This window comes from Bactrocera neohumeralis, chromosome 3 (assembly GCF_024586455.1).
Source record: "Bactrocera neohumeralis isolate Rockhampton chromosome 3, APGP_CSIRO_Bneo_wtdbg2-racon-allhic-juicebox.fasta_v2, whole genome shotgun sequence".
Classification (NCBI taxonomy): Eukaryota; Metazoa; Arthropoda; class Insecta; order Diptera; family Tephritidae; genus Bactrocera; species Bactrocera neohumeralis.
Window position 1 is genome coordinate 69,324,686 of NC_065920.1, and position 21,832 is coordinate 69,346,517.

The window sequence follows — 21,832 nt, forward strand, 5'->3', positions numbered from 1 at the left end:
CCAGTTGACACGCTGACACAGAATGTCAGCACTATCCCCACCAACAACTGGCAAATGAAAAAGCAAATTTGTGTGGGCCAAACGCAGCTGGGGAATTTAAAAACAAATAAAGTGGCGAAAGTCAAGCGCGCTCCAAGTGGGAGAAATAGAGGAAGTAAGAAAAACCGCAACAAAGGGCATAACTAAAGACATATATGCGAATAGTTCGCAACAGTGGTGGGAATTGCAGCTGTGTTGGCAGGCAGTCAGAGGAAGTCAAAGAATTTATGATGACTGGTGCTGGCGATGGTGGCGCCCCATGCGGTCACTGAATCGGAAGCTTCAGTTGTAAAATAAAATCACATGCCGAATGCATTTCCTTCCTTTCTTTTTGTTTGAAAACATAGCGTGATCAGTACTAGGGGCCCACACAAATGTATGTGTTCGAAATGACCGAAATTTCCCCAGAGAGCCAGCGCATAAAATAGAGGCAAACAAGCAGAAAATTGAAAGATGAGTGCCAAGTCAAGACAAAAGTGAAAGAAATGAGAGCACTTGACTCTAACTCAGTTGAGGTCCAAGTGAAAGCGAAAGTTAAAGGTCACTCGTGGAGTATTGTTAAAATATTTATTTGTAAATTTTATATTAACAAATGAAATATAAATACAAAGAGCGAGAGAAATTTGATTAGAGAGCTTAAAGTGGATGTGCTGGATTTTTTTGGTAGTGGAATAAAAGTCAGTGTAAATTTGCATTTCACAAGAACGCTTAAGTCAACTATTGTTTAGAGGGCTCTTAAATGTTCTTCGTTAATATAGGTGTAAGTATAATTTGACATATAGATAGACTGCGAAGTGTGGAGATTTTAAATATCGGAAGGACTTGGACTTGCTCAAATTAAAAACTCAATATCTATGGTGTTCAGAATTACCCTGGGTTCAGTACTCCTCTCAAGAAGCAAAACTTCAATGGAGTTCTCTGCTATTTTCTTACAACTATCATAGCTCATTCTTGGTTAAAGTAGGTTAAAACATGGTTTGTGGATTGTGAAATATTTTGAGTATCCAATTTCGATACTTTATACCGAAGCAATGATAGTACATTTCGTAGCTTTAAGATGGGTGGCGAATCATTATTTTCGCTTGAAAACTTCATGTTCGAATCCCACTTTCGCAAATGGTGGAATTATGAATATTATAACTTTCGTTTACTGTCGACTTTTCATTTGACTCTGAACTTATAATTTTTGTGTTTCCATCTCCGGACTCCGGACTCGAAGCAAAGTTTTCATTCGAGCGACTGGATATGCTTGCAACGCATGGCTTTCCAGTTCAGATTTTCTACAGCCAGCATCAAAAAATTCCACTGGTCTAGCCCTTCTCCTATTTAATATGTATGTGTGCGAGATTTCTCACAGTTGTTCTTTAGACTCGCAGAAAAATGAATCACGTATCTACAAACCCGGAAAGTTGGACAAGTTACAGGGTACGGCACTCGAAGTGTAACCAACTTCAGGCCGTTCGCGCAGCTGTCGCACTGGAATCAGCTGTTTATAAATGACAGTTCGGAGTATTGTTCACAAGTGTACAAAAGCGTTTTGCCAAAAGTGAACGCGAAAACTCCTAAGAGATATGTTATCGAAAGCCTCTAGTATAGTGAGCTAGAGGAAATTGTTCGGGGAAAAGAAAATTAATTGAATAATTATTATTACAGATAAGAGAAAGAGAGAGAGAGATGAAAATAGAGAGAAAAAAAGCAAAAGTTGGTGCGTTTTTGAATTATTGAAGGAAAAAGTGAAAAGGATACAAAGGCGAGAGCGGGTCCAATAAAGAGTACAAAAATTGGTGCGCTTAAGAGAGCGGGAGTGAAAAATTTATTGAGTAATTGGAGACAAAAGTGAGTACAGTAGAGATACTGAAGCAAAAAAAGAGAGCGAGATATGATTAGACAGAGAAATATACCAAAATGTCGGAAAGAGTTCAGAATTTTTTACAAAAGCCATAAAACAAAACGATATTCATTAGTTACAACCAAACTATGTACAAACAATATGGCTGAATTTTGTATCTGAACAAATTTATGCGATGGCTGAAATTGATTAATTCTTTCAATTTATTTTGAATTAAGTAGTTAGGTGAGTTTCAGAGGTACAAAAAATTTTTACTATTTTTTTTTTTTAAATAAACAATCATATATTTTAATAATATAACACGGCATACTCAAGGTACAAATTTGAACAGCGTCTCTTGAAACTTTGATAAAAATATCTTGGAAATTCAGCCGTTGAGATTTCATCTCCTTGGGTGCCTTAACAAAAAAGTGCTCTCAGCGTGGACAGCATAATTTATTATTGGTTCATCAAAAAAAAAAAAAAATATTCCGTTAGTATATATATAAATCTCGTGTTTGAAGGAAGGAAAAGAATTATTATTTTCATTTTTTCTCAGACTTTGAACAAAATAAATATCTCATTTTTGGCCATTTATTGGCTTAAAAAATATGTTGTAATGAAAAAAATATCATTCGTTCAATAACTAGATAATGTTATTTTAAAGATGTGTACACAATACTAAATCGGTCCATAACTTTTCAAGAAATCGTGTCCAACGACTTCAGAAATGGAGTTTTGAGAAAAACGTATTTAAAGTTTTACGCGACGTGGCTTGAAGGCCTGTACTTCCAAAGCGTCTATCTCATAGAAACTCCCACTTTTGCTGTCTCTCCGAACAGTTTTACTTACTTCAACTTAACCAATAACTTCAAATACATCTTGGTGCTCTATAAAATGGGCATCTGATATCAAATTAGACCAGAACTGAAAAAAATACATTTTAGGTGTCTCAATACGATTCTTTATTATAAAAACATTTAAAATTTAATAAAAACATTCCGCACTCTTGTTATAAATCTCAACAGGACTGGTCTTCAGAGTCCTCAGAGCCTTCACGAATCTTAGGTTTTCCAGTTTCGCCACATTTTTGAAGCAGCATTCGATAGATTGTTGGACAGCATTAACATCATGTTCATTTACCCACGTTTGCCCACCAGTAATGCTGCGTTTGACGAAGGTAAAGTCCTAAGCTAAGTTGTCAAGCATCTTTTTTGCAACTTCTACTCAACATGGTTTGTTACCCGAAAAACTAACCAATATGTGATAAGTTGATCCACAAGAGATCTTGAAATCCATTGCTTACTCTCTGATGCCAACATGTCGATTTTCCAGCACTGCTTCTTTAACTTTTTTGTTGTTGGATTTATTAAGGGAGGTAAATGATTTCGTGGCCTTTATCAATGTATTTTCTTTGTATTTGCTTTGTATCACTTGACTAATTGTTTTCTTGACAAAGTAACTCCCCAATATACTTTTGCAACATTTCCAACCAATCCGTGTCAAAAGTTCCATTCAAAACCCAAAACTTCAAGCCAACTCCTTCTACTCTATTATAGTTTTCTCACTCGAAAAAGTATCCAACTCCGTATCCAAAATTGAGTTGAGAAGCATCTTCTGTGTAAAATGAGATCGGGAAGTCCGGCATATTTGGATATAGTCACAATTACTGAATTCAAGTAAAGATGAATTCAATTTCAAACTTAAGATGTTCCCTCCAATTTCCCTTCACAAAGTTCTCATCTTACTTTGTAAAAAAAAATTAACTACGGTTAATTTAATTTAGCTTCGGCTTACGTTAATGAGTTCCATAAAGCTTGTATATCCAAGCTGTTCACCACTCATGCCCACTTTCGTAGCTACAAGGCCAAGGATTACTATTAGAAGCATACATGTGGTTAAACTGTTATGTGAGTTGCGACACACAAGGCTTGTCAGGGCAACACTGAAATGTTGCTGAGTAGAGCATAATGTTCCGGTTCACAAAGCAACGTGACATAACAGATTGACGATGTCGTTTGCCATAATTGTAACAAGAGGAGGCATACAAAGACATAGCAGTGGCAAAGCAACGACTACATGCTTGAATATATATATATTTATGTATATATATATACCATATATAAATGTGTGTGTATATCTACATCGCTGTCGTTTGTTGCGTCAATTGAAAGCTTTGCCACACCAGCACAAGCTTGCTATAGCATACTTAACGGCGCTTAAACAGCAGCGCTCACTTCTACGCTCAGCTTTGACTGTTTTATATAAGTGAGCATGTGTGTGTGTTTCACGTGGCAAAGATAAGCCGACATGAAATGTGTAAGGTGCCAGTGGTTTTCCAGTTGACATAGATCCCGCTGACTTGGCGCAACACACACACACACACAGACACACATGCAAGCCTGCTGATGATGCTGATGATAATGCTAAGTTGTAATAAACTTAGTATTAGCTGAGTTGCCCTAAAGTGAGCGCACATATATAATATAAATAAAAAACTTCGAATGTTGTATTTGTTGTGAAAATTGCTGCGCTTTTTGCTCTGACGACGGCGGCAAAGCAAGAAGTGCTGCTTAAAAAGCGTTTAGTGTTGACGAAAGTCAAGGCTGTCAGCGCTCGTTTACAACTCATGTATTTAAATGAGCGCACTTGTATATACCACACAACAAACATATAGGAATATATGTGTGTGTTGGCGAAATGTTATTTCAACATGCTTGTAAATTTAAGTAAATTAGCAAAAGTTGCCGCTGCCCTCCAACAGCTCGACTGCTGGCTGTCTAGCATACGCGCGTGTAGTGGCAAAAGCATACGAAAATACAATCAAAACTTTGTTGCCTAACTTTGGGAGCAGCAATTTACATATAAGCGTCAGAAGTACGTAAGTGAATACCAAGAAGTTTAAGTAAATTTTCGCCAACAAGTGGAGAGCACCAGAGTGCGAGAGGTTATGAAGAAAAATTACTGAAAAAAGTTTACGCAAAACTACACATGCATGACTTTAGTTTTTTGTAGTAAGTGCGTCTGTGAGTAGACTACTTTTTTGGTCACTCAGCGAATTTGTGCGTAAGAGAGAGCGTTTAGCTGCTTAAAAATTCAAAGCACATAGTTGGGAAACTACAGCCAAACATGTCTGAATATTTAAGATCATAGATATATATATATATATATATATATTTGTCATTGAATGCTGAGCACTTTTACGCGCTGAGAATAACAAGCGAAAGCAGTGGAGCTAACAGTGTTGTTGTTGCCGCAGTTAAGGCCGCCGCTAAGCAAACACTCATGCAAATAAACACACAGATATAATATATGTATATGACGCGTATATATAATATTAGGGTGTCCGTGATTTTTTATACCTGAGTAAGTTTTCCAAAAAGCTTCTAATTTCCAGTAGAAAACGATGAAGACCCCATAAAAAATCTATGGGAATGATCAGCAAAACGCGGCAAGTCCATTTACCCATATTCGTCTCTCTGTATGCATATACGCGAAGTTGTCCCTCAGTGTTTGAGATATCGATCTGAAATTTCGCACACGTCTTTTTTTCCCTAGGAAGCTGCTCATTTGTCGGAGCGATCAATATCGGATAATTATAGCATATAGCTGCCATACAAACTGAACCATCGGAATCAAGTGCTTGTATGGAAAACTTTTTCATTTTATGATATATCTTCAAGAAATTCCGCATGGGTTATTGTCTCAGGAAATGATGCACTCTCCGAAGAAATTGTTCAGATCGCGTTACTATAGCATATAGCTGCCATACAAATTCACCGAATGAAATCAAGTCCTTGTATAGAAAACTTTTTCATTTCATCATATATCTTCATGAAATTTGGCACGGATTATTGCTTTAGACCATGGTGCATTCTCCGAAGAAATTGTTCAGATCGCGTTACTATAGCATATAGCTGCCATACAAACTGACTGATCAAAATCAAGTCATTGCAAGGAGTCCTTTGTATATGTAAAGGTTATTATAGCTGCAGTACAGCCGAAGTTATTGTTTTTTCTTTTATGCACAAATTTTTCCATAGAAAATTATTAGCAATTATAGTTACACTACATCAAGTTATCAAGCATATATGCAGTACACCACGACGTATGAGCAACACAGAATTTATATGCTCTTATATGAATGGCACTGAACATTTGATGTTTTTGGGAGAAAACCTGTTAGAACCTTTTTTGCAGAGGTGAACATTTTTTAAGCATAAAATAAAATTTCTAAAATTCTAAATTTTTTTGTTATTGTGAAAAAAGATACATATATCTTAAAGGAACAAAAAATCTGTTGTTAAATAAATGGAAAATGTGAAATGATTTAAGTGCGATTCAAATTGAAAATAAACCTATTTACGTTGGATAATATTTTTAGCGCCAAACCTGATAGTTCAAGAGACATTAACAAACAAAAAAATAAATTTTTAAAGTAAAAGCACCCTAAAATATATATATTATATATATGTATATACAAGTATATTTGTACTGGCACCCACTTGATGATAATGATGGCGCCGAGTCTACGAGAGTGGCGTAAAAGTCAACTATGCCTTTCACTATTATATGCTTATAATACCTGTAAGTACGCTGATGCTTCTAATACCTATTACATACAAGACGTGACATAAGATAGCAAAGCAGAGCATAACATAGCTTAGCATAGGAGAACTCTTATGACTTGTATACACACACGCTATAAATCACTAGCAGCTACGCATGTGTGCTTGCTTCAAGTTGAAGGTGAAATAACGCGTTGATTACGTAACATACATACATTTATACGTATATATATTTACCGTTAATGAGAAGATCGCTCCAAATACCAAAGGGTTGCGCTGAGCAGAAACCCAAAGAATTTTCTTGCATACTTGTAGGCGTATAGATCTATTACCACTAATTCGCGGCGCTAGATGTACTCCTATGTATGTGTTAGTGTTTTATGAATACTCATAAGCTCCTTTAAGCAAATAAACTGATTGAGCCGCGCGTCTTACGTCAAGGCTAACAAGGCGCTTTAAATTCATTTATTTCACTTTGTTGCCTTGTGTGGCGGTTATTGTGGTTTGCCCGTAATTTTTTTTTTGCAACTCACAACTTTGAAGTGCGTGTGACTGTTTCATCTTTATAAATAAGTGAATTTAGGTAGGCGTTCGTATGACAAAATTATTTAGTATATATTTAAGACCACTTTCGCGGAGGTTGTGCTGTCCGCGCAGGAAGTTTAAACAAAATTTAATGGATTACTGATTTTTTGGCAGGAAATATTTAAGGTAAAAAGTTATTTTTAGCTGATATTCTTAATTTTTTCATTGACTTAAGCCAAATTTGGAAATTCATGTGCGAGTTTTTAATCTTCTTTAGAGGTCAGCGCTTTTTCAGCTTAAGAGAGTGATAGCTGAACAAAGCACCAGAAACTGATTGCTCACAAGTGAGGTGTGGAGGTAGACTTTAAAAAGTAATTCATAGTTATATACAAATATGATAATAGGTTTGAAATATGCCTTTTTGCTATCTATGCAATTGAATTTCAGGACTTCGATACATTTGTCGACTAAACTAATTAAGAAAATATAACATTTTCACATATATTGTATATGTAATACAATAAAGCTGAGGCTCCAACCCTATGACTAATTTCTGTTCACAATTTTGTTAATTTTTATATCTGCCAGCTATTACCTATAAGATAGGATATAATCTTTGAAGAAGCTTTTCATCCGGTTTAAAAATTTATATTTTTAAATTTATAAAATATAAATATGAAATCTATTTAAACAGGTCTATACCCGACAAAGCCAATAAAACGATTTCCTTGATGATTTTATTAAGGTGTTACAAGCACTTCCTCTGGTGAAAAACAGTCTTATTTCAACGATTTTTTCTCATATAAAAAACTAAATATTTTATGAGAATTTTTTATTGTTACAAACATATACTTTTAACAAAGAAATTCTGAAATTTTCGGAAAAAAATGGTTTAAACTCAGTCATTGCGATTTGCGGTGATCCCTCGGAAAAAGGATCCACCTGCGTTGGCAGGATAATTCAATAATACAGTATCATTTTTTACAAAAAAATAAAATTTCAGTGAAAATTTCGCATCATTTTTTTTTTTTTCAAATAATTTTATTCGAACAAAATCCTTCGTCCAAGTCTTTAAGAATTGTATCCTAAAGACGTGTGCAAAACTTTATGAAGATCGGTTGAGTAGTGCTAGAGAAATTTTGCCAGCCGACTTCAAAAATATAATTTCGGAAAAAACGCGTTAAAAGACGGCGCACTTAGCCTAGTTGGTCTCGAGCACATAAGTTCTCAAGACTGTATCTCCGAAAGTATTACTCGGATCAACTTGAACAATATTCTAGGGGTGCTGTAGAATTTAATAAATCAATAAAAATTTAAATTTTTTGAAACCTGTAAACCCATGTAACCCCTTAGTAACTTCCTTCAGAACAGAAAAGTCCGAAACTCAAGAAAATGTAAAAATGTTGCCACCTGACGGAAAAATAAAAGATTATTAAATATAATACTTGTGACAAGAAATATCTGGAAAAATCAAATAAAACGGAAAATAATTAATTATTAATCACTATTTATTTTGCCGCCTTTAAAATATTCGCCACCATATGTAATATACTTATTCCAATGATTTTTCTAGTCCTCGAAACACTTTTCATAACCATGTTTTGGGATGGCCTTCAGCTCCTTCAGCGTAGTTTGTTTTATCTCTTCGAACGACTGAAAACGGGTTGATCATCAATTGTATTCTTTGCCTGTTTAGCTTTAAATTCGGTCACAATCATGTCTCGATATGATGGTGCATTGGCGCCTCAATATGGCCAAAAAGACCTCTTTATTGACCGTTTGTACCTCCGGAAAAAATGAGGATCACTTTGATTTTTAAGCGTCTTTGGTGTAGTTTTTTTTTGGTTTTGTCTCCTTTTTTCTCCTCCATTCCGATTATTATTGACTTGTTTACGTCAAACTCGTAAGCCCATGTCTCGCCGGCAGTTAAAATGTCACTTAATGAATATGGGATGGGCAAAGAGACCTGCTTGCGGTACTCTTTTTGAAGTGAAACAAAAAACCAAAATAGTTCAAACGGACGCTCAGTCACCATAGACTTCACTTTTTTAATATTTTCATCAGTTGAAGAAATCGAAGGTCGTCCAGAACGAGACAGGCCTTCAACGATCTGTCGGCCCGGTAATATTATTTATCGAAATTGATATTATAGTGATATATATAGGATATTTAAGATGCCTGACGTATTGAACTTTTGTTTTCACTCAGACGTGAAGACAAACGCTTAAGACATGTTCGAAAAAGAAGTTTTTGATATTGGCACGGTATATTTGAGGTACTCTTAGTATCTTAGGGCATATTACTTTTAAACCAGTATCGGATACATTTTCTTTACTTTTTGTATTATATGCCAAAAGGATATATTTTTGGCAATCCAAATTTTTTGAGAAAATCATTATAAGTAAAAATAAAATATTATCCGCTGTTCGAAGTAAGCCTTTGAAATTGAAATATTTACAGCAGTAACCTATGCCAAAATCCGTTAGGATATCTCAATCAAATGACAAAAGTTTCCATACGAACACTTTACTCCGATCATTCAATTTCTATAGCAGCTATATACTATAGTTGTTCTATATCGGCGATTCCGACAAATGAGAAATCCTAGATCAGTATACCAAAAAATAAGGGACTAGTCCTTATTTATGCAAAATGGCCAACGAAAAGACGGGAAAGACAGACAGATATGGCTAAATAGGCTTAGCGCGTCAAGCTGATCATTTATATGTATGTCTTTCAAGGATCTCTGGTGTTTCCTTTTGAGTGTTACCACTGTTCACGGCATAATAATTGCTAGTAATATACAATAATAATTTCCAAAATCCCTATTTAAATATTATTACTATTAAAATAATTCCTTAAACGAACTTCTTGCAGAAAAATTAAATTCCACGCACAGCTTTCATTAATTACTGGAACGCCTGAAACTATGCACACAATTCCTTCATCAGCCTTTCGCATCTATGAATAAAATATAAATATATTTTCACTTCTTTGGTATAATGTTGCCAAATTCGCGCACAGCGGTTAAGTGAAAGAAGAGCAATACAACAAAAGCACCATGTGCCAACGCGCCAACGCTGTGCATGCTAAGCGCCTAAAAGCACACACGCGAACCACTCACCGCCGCGTTTAACAATTTATGCAAATGCGTTTATATAACGCCAACACCTCAGCGTCCGAGTGCCTTTATATTGTTGCCACATGCCACAAATATATGCACAACCAACTATATGAATGCCGTTACTTCGCTTATAGTGATACATAATATATTGGAGCGCATAAAAGTGTGCTATGCAATACTTAAGTCCTGAAGTCCGCCAGGCGGTGCTTAAAACAAATGCGTACCGGCATTTCCGCTCGCTAGCAACACGCATACAAGGCGATCGTTGAAAGGCGCAGAAAAAATACAATAAAATGAAGGATAATACAAATAAAAAATGCAAAACGTAAATAACGGTTTAGTTTTTACGCAGCAAACGCCAAGCGTGCAGTCAAGTGAAGCGGACCGCTCATGAAATACTAACATGGCATGCATGCATATTTGCTTAAGCGCATGCATAAGCTAGTTTTTGTGGCACTTTCTTTTATTTTTTCAATCCTCCTGCACATGCACGAGTGTGGGCGCATACAAAAGCAATAGCAATGCGCAATTGTCCAGTTGACTGCCTTTAGTTATTTAGTGTGTGAAATAGGAGAATCAACACTGCAATAGTAAACAATGGAATGTGCGCCATTCAAGCGAAACCAAAATGCCAACTACTGTTGTTATATAGTATGCGTGTGTACATGTGCATGTGTATTGGTATTTGCTTAGTGAAGCAAATGGCACACGCGGCGATTGTAAATGAACGGCGACTGTGGAGTTAGTTAGAAGGAAAAAAGTGTTGCAAATATTACAAATATATAAATATATGAGTGTGTTATATAGTATAAGTCAATGGAAAGTATTTTGAATTTTTTGTAGTGTTTAGATATTGTTTTATTTTACTATACATATGTATGTACTTCACATGCGAAATAACGTCATCATATTAGTCAGCTATACCACTAGTTCATATCGTGTTACTTTTTAAAAGCTAAACAATTTTAGCTCATAACAAATTATTTTTATTTATTACAAAAAAATTAAACTGGTTACATTTTGACGTATTATGTAACTAGTTACTAAATAACCCGAAAATAACTAGTTAAAAAAATTACTTGTTTTCTCTAATACGCATAATTTTTATGAAGAAAAAAATTACGATCGTATTGTAAAGTCTCCGTTTCTTGGCTTAATCCACTCTACAAGTATACAAGACAAAGATCGTGGTATAATTCGGTTGGTAATGAAGAAGAAGCAGACCCATTTAACATATAAAATTGTTTGCTTATAATCAATTATATATGGGTTCTTATATGAAAAATAGTAGAAATTAAATGTTTTTCATAATTGTGCAACTAGTGACAAACTAGTCCTAAACTAACCAGTTAACAATTACTAATTTTGTATAATACGCAGTATTTTATAAAGAAAACATTATGATCGTGTTGAAGGGTCCCCATTTCTTGGCTTACCTCACCCTTCAGGTATACATCGGGCCATAATTCGATTAGTGTTAAGGAAGAACCGTTTAACATTTAAAATGTTTGGCTTATAATCAGTTAAATTAAATGTCATATAAGAAAAAAAGTAGAAATTAATTGTTTTTCATAATTGTTTAACAACTAGTAACAAAATAGTCCGAAAATAACTAGTTAAAAATTACTTATTTTGTATAACATGCAGCATTTTATAAATAAACAAGAAAAAACGTTAACTTCGGCTGCACCGAAGCTAATATACCCTTCACAGGTGTATTTCTTTTAGTAACTATGTGTTCAGTTTGTATGGAAGCTATATGCTATAGTAATCCGATCAGAGATTCGGAGATTATATTGTTGCCTTAGAAAATATTCTATACCAAATTTGGTGAAGATACATTGTCAAATGTGAAAGTTTTCCATACAAGAACTTGTTTCCGATCGTTCGGTTTGTATGGTAGCTATATGCTATAGTTAACCGATCTGAACAATTTTTTCGGAGATTACATTGTTGCCTTAGAAAATAATCTATACCAAATTTGGTGAAGATACATTGTCAAATGCGAAAGTTTTCCATACAAGAACTTGATTTCGATCGTTCAGTTTGTATGGCAGCTATATGTTATAGTGGTCCGATATCGGCCATTCCGACAAATGAGCAGCTTCTTGAAGAGAAAATGACGTTTGCGAAATTTCAAAAGGATATCTTAAAAACTGAGGGACTAGTTCGTATATATACAGACGGACGGACGGACAGACAGACAGACGGACATGGTTAAATCGACTCAGCTCAACATACTGATCATTTATATATATACTTTAGAGGGTCTCCTACGCTTCTTTCTGGGTGTTACCAACATCGTGACAAACTTAATATACCCTGCTCAGGGTATAAAAATTATGTTAGTTGCGAATTGCCTCCATTTCTTTCCTTACCTCAGCCGTTTGTCGTAATTCGGTCGGTTCTACTGAGAGCTAGTGGCATTACTTTTTAATAAACTGCTACGAAAATAGCCAAATTAGGAAATTACTATTTTTCTTTAAAACGTATTATATTATGTAGTAAAAGTATAATCTTTATGGAGTTTTCATTTCTCGACCTTGAAGAATGTATGTATGTACATAAGCATACATAAACATATCTTTTCAGAAGTCGATTTATACGACCACTAGTCAACACCGTTCTATCATTTATAAAGTTTTCAGCTAATATTCAATATTATATTGTTTTTTACAAAAAGGAAGCAATTGAACTTTTTGCGCTTACATATGTAAAAATAGTTAGAAACTAGCCACAGAGTAACCAGTTGATAAATTGTGGTTTTCTTTAACAAGCATTCTTGGATGAAGAAACAATTACGAACACCTCCCAACAAGGAGGCCCACCTCTTGGCTTCTTTTGTTATTTAATTATACTTGTTTGTTTTCTCTTAGGTTCTCTTCATTCAAACCATTTTAAGTTTTTTTTTTTTTATTTTTTTTTCGTTTTTTTTTTAAGATCATCCACAAGCACTTTGAGACTAAATGTGTTTCTATTTCAATCAGGCGATAGCCCAGTAGCATATTAGATCAAGAGCAACAATAAAAGCTGTCCTCTACTATATCGTCTTTATTTGATATTAAGACATGGTGCCGGGAAGCACATATTTTAAAGTTCTAACCGCATTTTTATTTTATCAAACTCAGTAAATTTTGAGTTTGGATTAATTAATCCCACTTCATACCTTAACATTCGGTTCCGATAAAAAGCTCTAAGTCTTCCATTATCTGATAGGTTCCCGGTGATATGCAAAAGCAAAAGTAGCTACTTGTATTAATAGCTTCACTAATAATTATTTTTCATTAACTGACACGCTGTTTTTGTTTCTAAAAATAGGATATAATGCGGATATTTCACAATATTCTTCTATCGAAAAAGTCGTCCGTATATCTCTAGTTCAAGTGCTGAACATTTTTTACTTAAACATTCTAAGTAAAATATGTGCAGTACTATTTTAGTATATAGTTTTCTAATAAGAGTGATATGATTACAAAAAAACGCACACAAATTGTTAAGAAACTTCAAATTTTTTTATCAAGCGTAAAGTACAATCGATACAATTAAGCTGTTAATATAACATCAAATGGCCTACACGACTTCTTCTGCAGGAACGCATTCAATGAACCCAATCTTCGAGTACTTTTTCCACTAAATCAAGTCGTGTGTCATGAATAGCATATTCAATATTAACTTTTAAAGCATAAAAATATTCTGGTTTATTGCTAACGATCAGTGACTTCAAACAACTCCACAAGTAGTAGCCTAAGGGTGTTAAATGACAACTTGTTGGAGGCCATTCAATGTCAAAATTTCCTAAAATAATCGAATCTCCAAACTTTTACGTAATAATTCGGTTACTGCACGTTCTGTGTAGAGTGTAGCCCCGTCTTGTTGGAATCAGTTGTTGTCAACATCAACTTCTTTCAATTAAAAAAAAGTTAGTTATCGTCGATCTACTATATATCGCTCTCTATTGACAGTAATGGTGTCAGCAGCTTCATTTCGAAAGAAGGACGAACCGATGATTCCTCAATTTAAAAACCACACCAAACTGTCGATTAGGTGAATGTAAAGGTAGTTTATGAATAAATTGTAGATTTGCTTGGGTCAGAATCGACAGTTTTGTTTATTTACCGCACCACGCAGATGAAAGTGAGCCTCATCGGAGAAGATGATTTTCTTAAAACAAATCGATATCGTTTTCAAGTTGTTCCACGGCAAAATCAGCAAACTGATGACGTTAACGGGGGTCAAATGACTTCAGCTCTTGATCCGCCAGGTTGGAGTTTGATACAGTCCCAATTCATAAGAACTTCTTGAAATCGACAAATTGCGGTCTTCAGTAACACTTGCCTGAACGGCAGCAATATTTTCATTACTTCGAGCAGTTCGTAACCTTACTGGTACCTGAACATTATGTAAAGAAAATGCAGCTCGAAATTTCAAACTATTCGACGTAGAGTGAGCACAGGAGAATGATTATTAGGACCATAAACGGCAAAAGCGCACGAAAAGTTCCAATTGGAAAACGACAATTTTGTAATGAAATTGAATAATTTGTACTTATTTTATATAGTAAAACTACCCAAAACTTAAGCCTAGTTTGTGAAAAAAATTTCCTAGAAATCGCTACATACTTCGTAATGCTGCCAAATAGCAAAAATTTCGGTTATTGGAAGTAGGTAAAACTACTCAAAACTCACACCTCAGCGCCTTGAAATTTTTGGATTAATCAGTATAAATTTCGGATAGTTTTGCCTATTTTATGTAACCGAAGTTTTTGATGATACTGCTAAACATCAAAAATTTCGGATATCTAAAATTGGAAAAATTACCCGAAACTCATACCGATTTTATAAAAAAAATTCCAGGGTAGCATATATGAAATTTTCGTTGCGCACCACGAAAATTCAGCTTCTATTTATAGTTGAGAATACTTTTATATAGAAACCTAAACTCAGCAAACTGAGTACCCGCAGCACTTGCAACGCATTCCTGCAATACTGAACAGAAATCTGTTCATAATTGAAAAATAGCAAAACTGCAGGAAACTGTTGGCAAATAGAAATAATTTCAATTTTACGATTACGATAATGACACCCCAGCATGCAAGTTCCACGCTTGAGCAGAACGGTATTTACTTAATAACTGAAAGGGTATGTGGTTATGCAGTTGAGTGTAAAATTATTTTAAATGTGCGCTGGAGTCATTTATGCAGGTGTTGCGTTCGAATTCACCGTTAAGAAGCTACGTACACTAAACGACACGTATAAAATATGGCTTCCGGTGATATTTCCGCCTGCAGGGAAATGCAATAAATTTAACACGCTAAGCGTCATTAAACGGTGTAAGGGTTTTCCAAATTACGCGCAGTTTAGTAATGGACTTTTGCGCCAATAATTTTTTTTTATAGAAATTAGTGCAAGCGTTGACATAAATACTTGCCAGTGGCAATACGCGTATCGCATAAAACTTTACGCGCGCTGGGTGAAAGAAAATTCTGTGATTTATATACATACATATATGTACATTTAGTACACTCATGTGCAGCACACCAGCAATCGCAAAATTTCAAGCGCTCGACCCCCCAGCAACAGTTCGGTAGCAGAGTGTAGGCACTAAAATGCGCTGCATAGAAAGAGAAAATTATAAAAATTATAATAAAATAATATAAGCTTGCGTATGTAGTTGTGAAGTGGCTCAGCGATATTGGCGCCCCTAGTGCATTTAATGCGCACAAATTATATTTTATGCTTTACGAGTGCTCGAAGTAATTGCTGAGTGGCACGTCAAGCGTGTGTGCAACGCACAACCGTGAAGATTATAAAAATGAATGCGCACAAAAAGTTTTCCATACACCATTTTACAGCGCGGCGAGCTTAATTATATTTTTTATATTTTTAATTTTTTTTTTGCTTTTGTTGTTGTTGCACCCTTTTTTTTTGATATTTTCAGGTTTTCTCTTTCATTTGAAGCACTTTCATTCACAATATTAAACATTTTCTCTGCCTTTTGTTGAGTATCCTATTTGTGTTGTACAACAACAAGCACTTGCTAGGCGCCAGCGCTTTGGCGGCCATTCGGCAGCGTCAAAACAGAGTCAAGGTCTCGCCCAGTGGTAGCCAACTGCCCACTTGTGGTCGCTGCGCGCCGCAATAAATGTGCTAAAAGTATTGTAACTATATACACATATCTATATAGGTGTGTGTGTGTGTGTTTAGTGCCACGAAAAAGGTGAAAATAGCTAGAAGTGAAGGTGAAAGCGAGAGTGCGCATTTAAATAAAACAGATGTCCCTGAAAAGTAGTCCCTCGTGGCGCATAAAGCGAAAAATGTGCTAATGCGCTTTAAGTTATGCAAACACTGGCGTGTTTTGACAGCTGTCAAAGGTGCATGACGAATACTTTTTCCAGCTCTCGCAGTTGTTGTTGCTGTGGATTTAAGCTATTTAAATCATATTTTTGTGGGGCAGATATAGGTACTTTGGTATAATTTTTATAGCTTAAACACATTGGCCTATTTTATTATTATCGCTCTTTATTTATAATATGCTGTTAGGTAGCTCAGTTGAGCCTAAGTGAAAGGGGTACAAACAAGCGCAGCTACAAATGGTAATCTCAATTCGATTGAACTTATGTTTGAAGCCATTCAGTTTACTGCTGCTCAGTTTTAGACACCTTTTTTCGACCCAAAAAATCTTACACTGGTAGGACTCGTCTCCACACCAAGTATGTTTTTGCGTTCAGAGACTTTCTTAGTTTCAAATACTGTTTTATGATACAAAAAAAGCCCCGTGCCGTCAAAACAAGCATTTCTTTGGATTCATAAGGATGAAAACAGCTCAGCGGATCACACGAGTTATGAATAGTTCAAAGTCTATTCGAGGCAAGTTATATCCTCTGCTGAATAAAAAAAGGTGGTACAAGTAGTATTCCACAGTTTGACTGCTTTTAATTCTATATCCACTAAAAAAATCAGTGAACAGCTCTTTGAAGTATAGCTCAATAATTGCTTCTCACAATGACAGAACGTCTAGGCCAACCAATGCTAAAAAGCGAAAACAATGGAACTGAAAATTTAATATACTATCTGAAATTGAAACAGATTGACACATTTTCATGTTCATTAATAATGATTTTTACTAAAGCTTTCAAAATAAGCTTTTGACCCAATAAAAATGTGCCAAGATTAAATAAAATTTTTCATAGGCTTGTTACAGGTCTTTCCTGGTATGACCTCTTGCCTTTAGCGAGTTTTTGCTTATCGGTTCCGACTCATTTTGCCCATTCGGTAGATTGTCAAACAGTTTCTACCTCATATTCATAAACCCACGTCTTTCCACCAAAAATTAGCATCTCTTTTATGATTTCTATTCGACGTCGGTTTTCCAAGAACTTCTGGTTTTTTGTTATGAGTGTAGCAATGACACTCTAAATACCCAAAATATTAACCAAACTACCTTGAGTCGACTCATACGAGATATTGAACACTTCTGCTATCCCTTTGATTCCAACACCAATATTCTCAAGCACTAAACGTATCAAATTTGATCAAATGGCATTAAAAGGTCCTAAGAGTACATTTTTATAATTTGTCCAAGCAGCATATTTTATGGTTCTACTATGAAAACCACTGAAGTCAACACTTTGCATCCTTAACCAAACAAATGTGAAAAGACAATATTTTTAACAAATCTCTTTATATCGTTCTAAACACTAACTTTCTAACAGACAACTGCTTAAACTATATTAGGCTAGATTTTGGAAAAGTAATTTCAATAATGATTTCAAGCTATGCGCATCAAATTGGACGACTACTGGCTGCAAGAGAATAAACATTTGAACTCATTAGTTTTAATGCTCAAACACATTATGACTCCAGCTTTAAAAATTGAAAGAATTAATTAATAAGTTAACATTCGAAAAAATGGACTGGTTAAAGATATCTTTTCTACGCGCAAAACTCTAAACATCTATACAGCTGCCTCGAAAATGGACGATAGAGTCAGTACAAGAATATACTGTCTAGAGTTAGGCGTAAGGCAATCTTTCGAGTTGCCGGACCACTGCAGTATATATAATGTTGAGGTCTTTGGAATTGCGAAAGCTGCGGAGTTTGCCTCTGAGGCACCTGCAGGCAATTCCAAAGTCAAAATCAACATAGACAGCCAAGACAAATCAAGGTAGTAACCTTGGGAAGCAGGGCAGTAGATTAAAGTGTTACCAGATGCAAGCAACTTCATTTCTACTTGGTACCAGGCCACAAAGATATCGAGGGAAATGAAATATATTATATATCTATATTTTCAAAAATGGTGTACGGCTATCGTCCGAAAACGTGATTAACATTGAGAACCCCTTCATTGTCTATATGACGATCTCGACAGAAGCCATGGTAAAGAAAAAACTGCAAAACTGCAAAAATCCCGTGTACACAATGCAGTATCTCTTAAGCACTTGTCCCGAATTTGCAAAACTACGCTGTAAACATCTGGGGTCTCCACGGCATATTACACTAGAAGAGAGTCTGTTGGAATATATGACTGCTCCTCATGTACCAAGTAACTTAACTCCATCTGGTATCGCAAAGTTTCAAAACTGGTCTATGCCTGGCTTAATGATCTACCAGATTAACCTAACCTATTCGGTCAGACCAGTCAGTTTGAAATGAAGAAAACAAGCCCATAGCGTCGAATACCGAACTCGATTAATATTCCTCTTCTACTATTCTATGCTCAAAGCGTACTTTCGTATTAGGCATAGCGTGAGAAATATTGTAAGTTGTTTATTAATAGATGTTGAAATGTCGAAAAGGGGCTTAAAAATAAAAGGAACCTCTTATAGACATTTGAAAGGTAAAAAAAGGAACAATAAAATATTGATTTGCTGCAGGAACTTTTTGATGACATGTGGCTACCATGACTAGATCTTGTTGAGTACTTGAAAACATATAGTCGAACTCATATTTCAGTTTCGTAATGGAGAAGCCTCCAATAAAAAGTAAGACTGTTATTATCTAAAGAATTTCATTGAGTCAAACAAGAAGAGACGGTAACCCGATATTGAAATAATTTATTCCGAGAGCAAACAAGGCTCTGGTTGAGGACTAAAGCGTGACTACGTTTTTCGAAGTCGAACTCATATGAATCGTCTTGTAGAAATATATCTCTTTCTTTCAACCCTTCAATCCACGCATAAAAAATATTTTCTAAAGACTTTAATTGGCTGTGATGTAAAACTTTTTGTCAACCCTTTTATATTTACCCTCATATCACCCAACAAAAGATCTGTGAAAGCTTTCTGAAAGCTCTGCGAAAGTTCTCTGGAAGCTTTGCGAATGTTCTCTAGAAGCTCTGCGAAAGCTTACTTCTGAAACTGTTTTTTCCACTCCCCAGCCAATTTGTCTCCTACTCTTATGCAATGTTCAACAAATTTCTAATTTACTTAATTTCTATTTTAGTTTTTATATCACAGCGCGTTCTGTATATTTTAAGCCACCCGCTGGAAACAGCGGGAAGCAAATATAAAAAAATTAAAACAAAAAAGCAAAACGCTGAACCAGCTAAACCAGCTGGCAGCAAAGTGGTCAGTGCCGCGGTGGCAGCTGCAAGCCACACCGTATGTGTGTGCGCCGCGCGTTGACAAGCAGTTGACAGACGAGCGCTGAGACAACAGCCAACTTCTGCTCACACACAAATTGCCCGCCGGTTTTATAATGATTGCGGAGGACAAAAAATAGGAAAAAGTTCCTGCAGCTGCAGGATAATTCATTATAAATGCTAAATGGACAGGGTTTATGAGCGCAAGAAGGATAACAGATGAAGTACAGCAAGTGTCACACATAAAGTTGTGGCAAGGAAAGTGGGGTTAGGAGGAGCTGTTTGGACTTGCTTAAGGAAAATGTTTAAAAATTACAAGAAAGTACTATATATGTATAAAGCGTAAGCTAAAATAGCGCACTTGAAAACATAAAATGAAAACAAAAAATTAAAATTAATATAAACAAGTTGCTCCTGCTTATTCTTGGAGGCAAGCTGTGTTGATGCTCCTGCTAGGTTGGTGTAGAATGACATTATGATTGTTGTTATTTTTGTTGTTATCAGTTTTTTGTTGTTATTTCTTTCGCATGTTAATGAGAATTCAGCATCGCTACTGCTCTGCTTTTTCAACAGCCTGTCACTGAGCTGCCTTCTGCTTGCCTCAAATAATGCAATGAAGCTGATAGTGTTAGCGATAGCGCCACCGCTGCCGGTCAGCCAGCAAGTTGATGAAGGTTGTTTGGTATAGTGTCATGAATTATATGTATAACTGTATACTATAACAGCGCAAAAAACTTTTCTTCCTTTATATTGGCGCTAACTTAATTAAAGTGAGGCATACTTTAAGGCGCTGCCTCCATTGTGCTCATACTTTGCCTTATTGCTGCTTGGTATTTTATTTACATTCATTAAATATCACTTGCTGATAAGCAGACTGCCTACCTTATTTATAACTTTTTTAATTCCACGCTGTCGATATATGTATGTATGTGTGTGTGTATATACTTTGAAGGCCTGGGCACCTGAGGCACCTGAAAACTTTATCCATATTTTGGCACCACGCGCACGTTTGGTAAATTACAAAAATAACAAGTGTTGCTAGGAACATACATACATACATTAGAACAATATATTTACTAAAATAACAAGAACAGCATTAAATAATAACCTAGTGGTGTTATTTGTTGGGGAAAGTTGTTTGGAAAGTTTCAGAATATTAAATTTGTGTTAAAAGCAGACTGTCACAGGCTTTAAAATATTTTGATAACTAGAAGTTTTAAGAAAAAGAATAAAAACAAATTATCTCTGAAATTTGAAAAATTAATATTTGAAATTTTTTTAATTATTTAAAAACTTATAAATAATAAAAATTTGTCAAATAAAAACTAATTAAAAAAATAAAATATTTAAAAAAAACTTTAAACTTAAATTAATAAAAAAAAATATAAATAATAAATATTAACGCATTTTATTCCGCTCCCTTTCTCTCTTCCAGGATGGCACATCAACGTCCACAATTGCTCATAATCTCCATCTCCTTGCTTTATTGGTTCCGTCACACGGGCGAATGTTGGAAATTCGATGGCGGCGGTCCCGGCATACTCGGCCCTGACGCGCATAACCCACCCGCCCTCAATACGCCGACATTTATTGCCACCTACACACATTTACGTGCACCACGTAGCGCGGCGGCGTCAGCTGCGGCTGTGGCGGCACGTGGTCCACCGCCAGCTGTGCCGCCACCAAGTGGGAATGGTGGCGTAATGGCGGGTGGCAGCTTTTCGGCGCTGCTAAATGGCCAACAACAGGATATTTTGTATGCGTGTCCGCTGAATAGTATGTGTCAGTGTGCCGGTTTGCCGAACGAGACGTCGACACTGATCGAAATCAATTGTAACGAAGTGGCGCTGTACAAATTTCCAGGTGAGTGAGTTGGTTATGTGAATTTAATTAAATTTTGGTATACGGATAAAACTTGAAAAATTTTTGAGTAACATGAGTTTTCTTTATATTTTAATTGTTTTGTATTTTTATTTTTGAATATTTAAAATTTTTGTATGGTGGCAACCCTACTATTAACTAGTTAAGTACTTTTCGTCCATGATATAATACTTTTTTTTAAGAAATATCTTATTGTTTTAACACTTTGTCACTGGTTTGTCGAAATTTCAAGATATTAGTGTACGTTGGCAACCCTGTCACATTTTTTTCGGAATTGACGTTAAAATC

General features: G+C 35.4%; 1 protein-coding gene across 3 annotated transcripts in view; it reads left to right on the plus strand.

The window, feature by feature from the left end:
* Positions 1–21,832, plus strand: part of LOC126753234 (chaoptin) — a 307,991-nt gene that overhangs the window by 183,850 nt on the left and 102,309 nt on the right. For all 3 annotated transcript variants that reach the window (XM_050464489.1, XM_050464490.1, XM_050464491.1), the window contains one exon: positions 21,099–21,526. In XM_050464489.1, the coding sequence (XP_050320446.1) occupies positions 21,099–21,526 (428 nt within the window). The remainder of the gene's footprint in view (positions 1–21,098; positions 21,527–21,832) is intronic.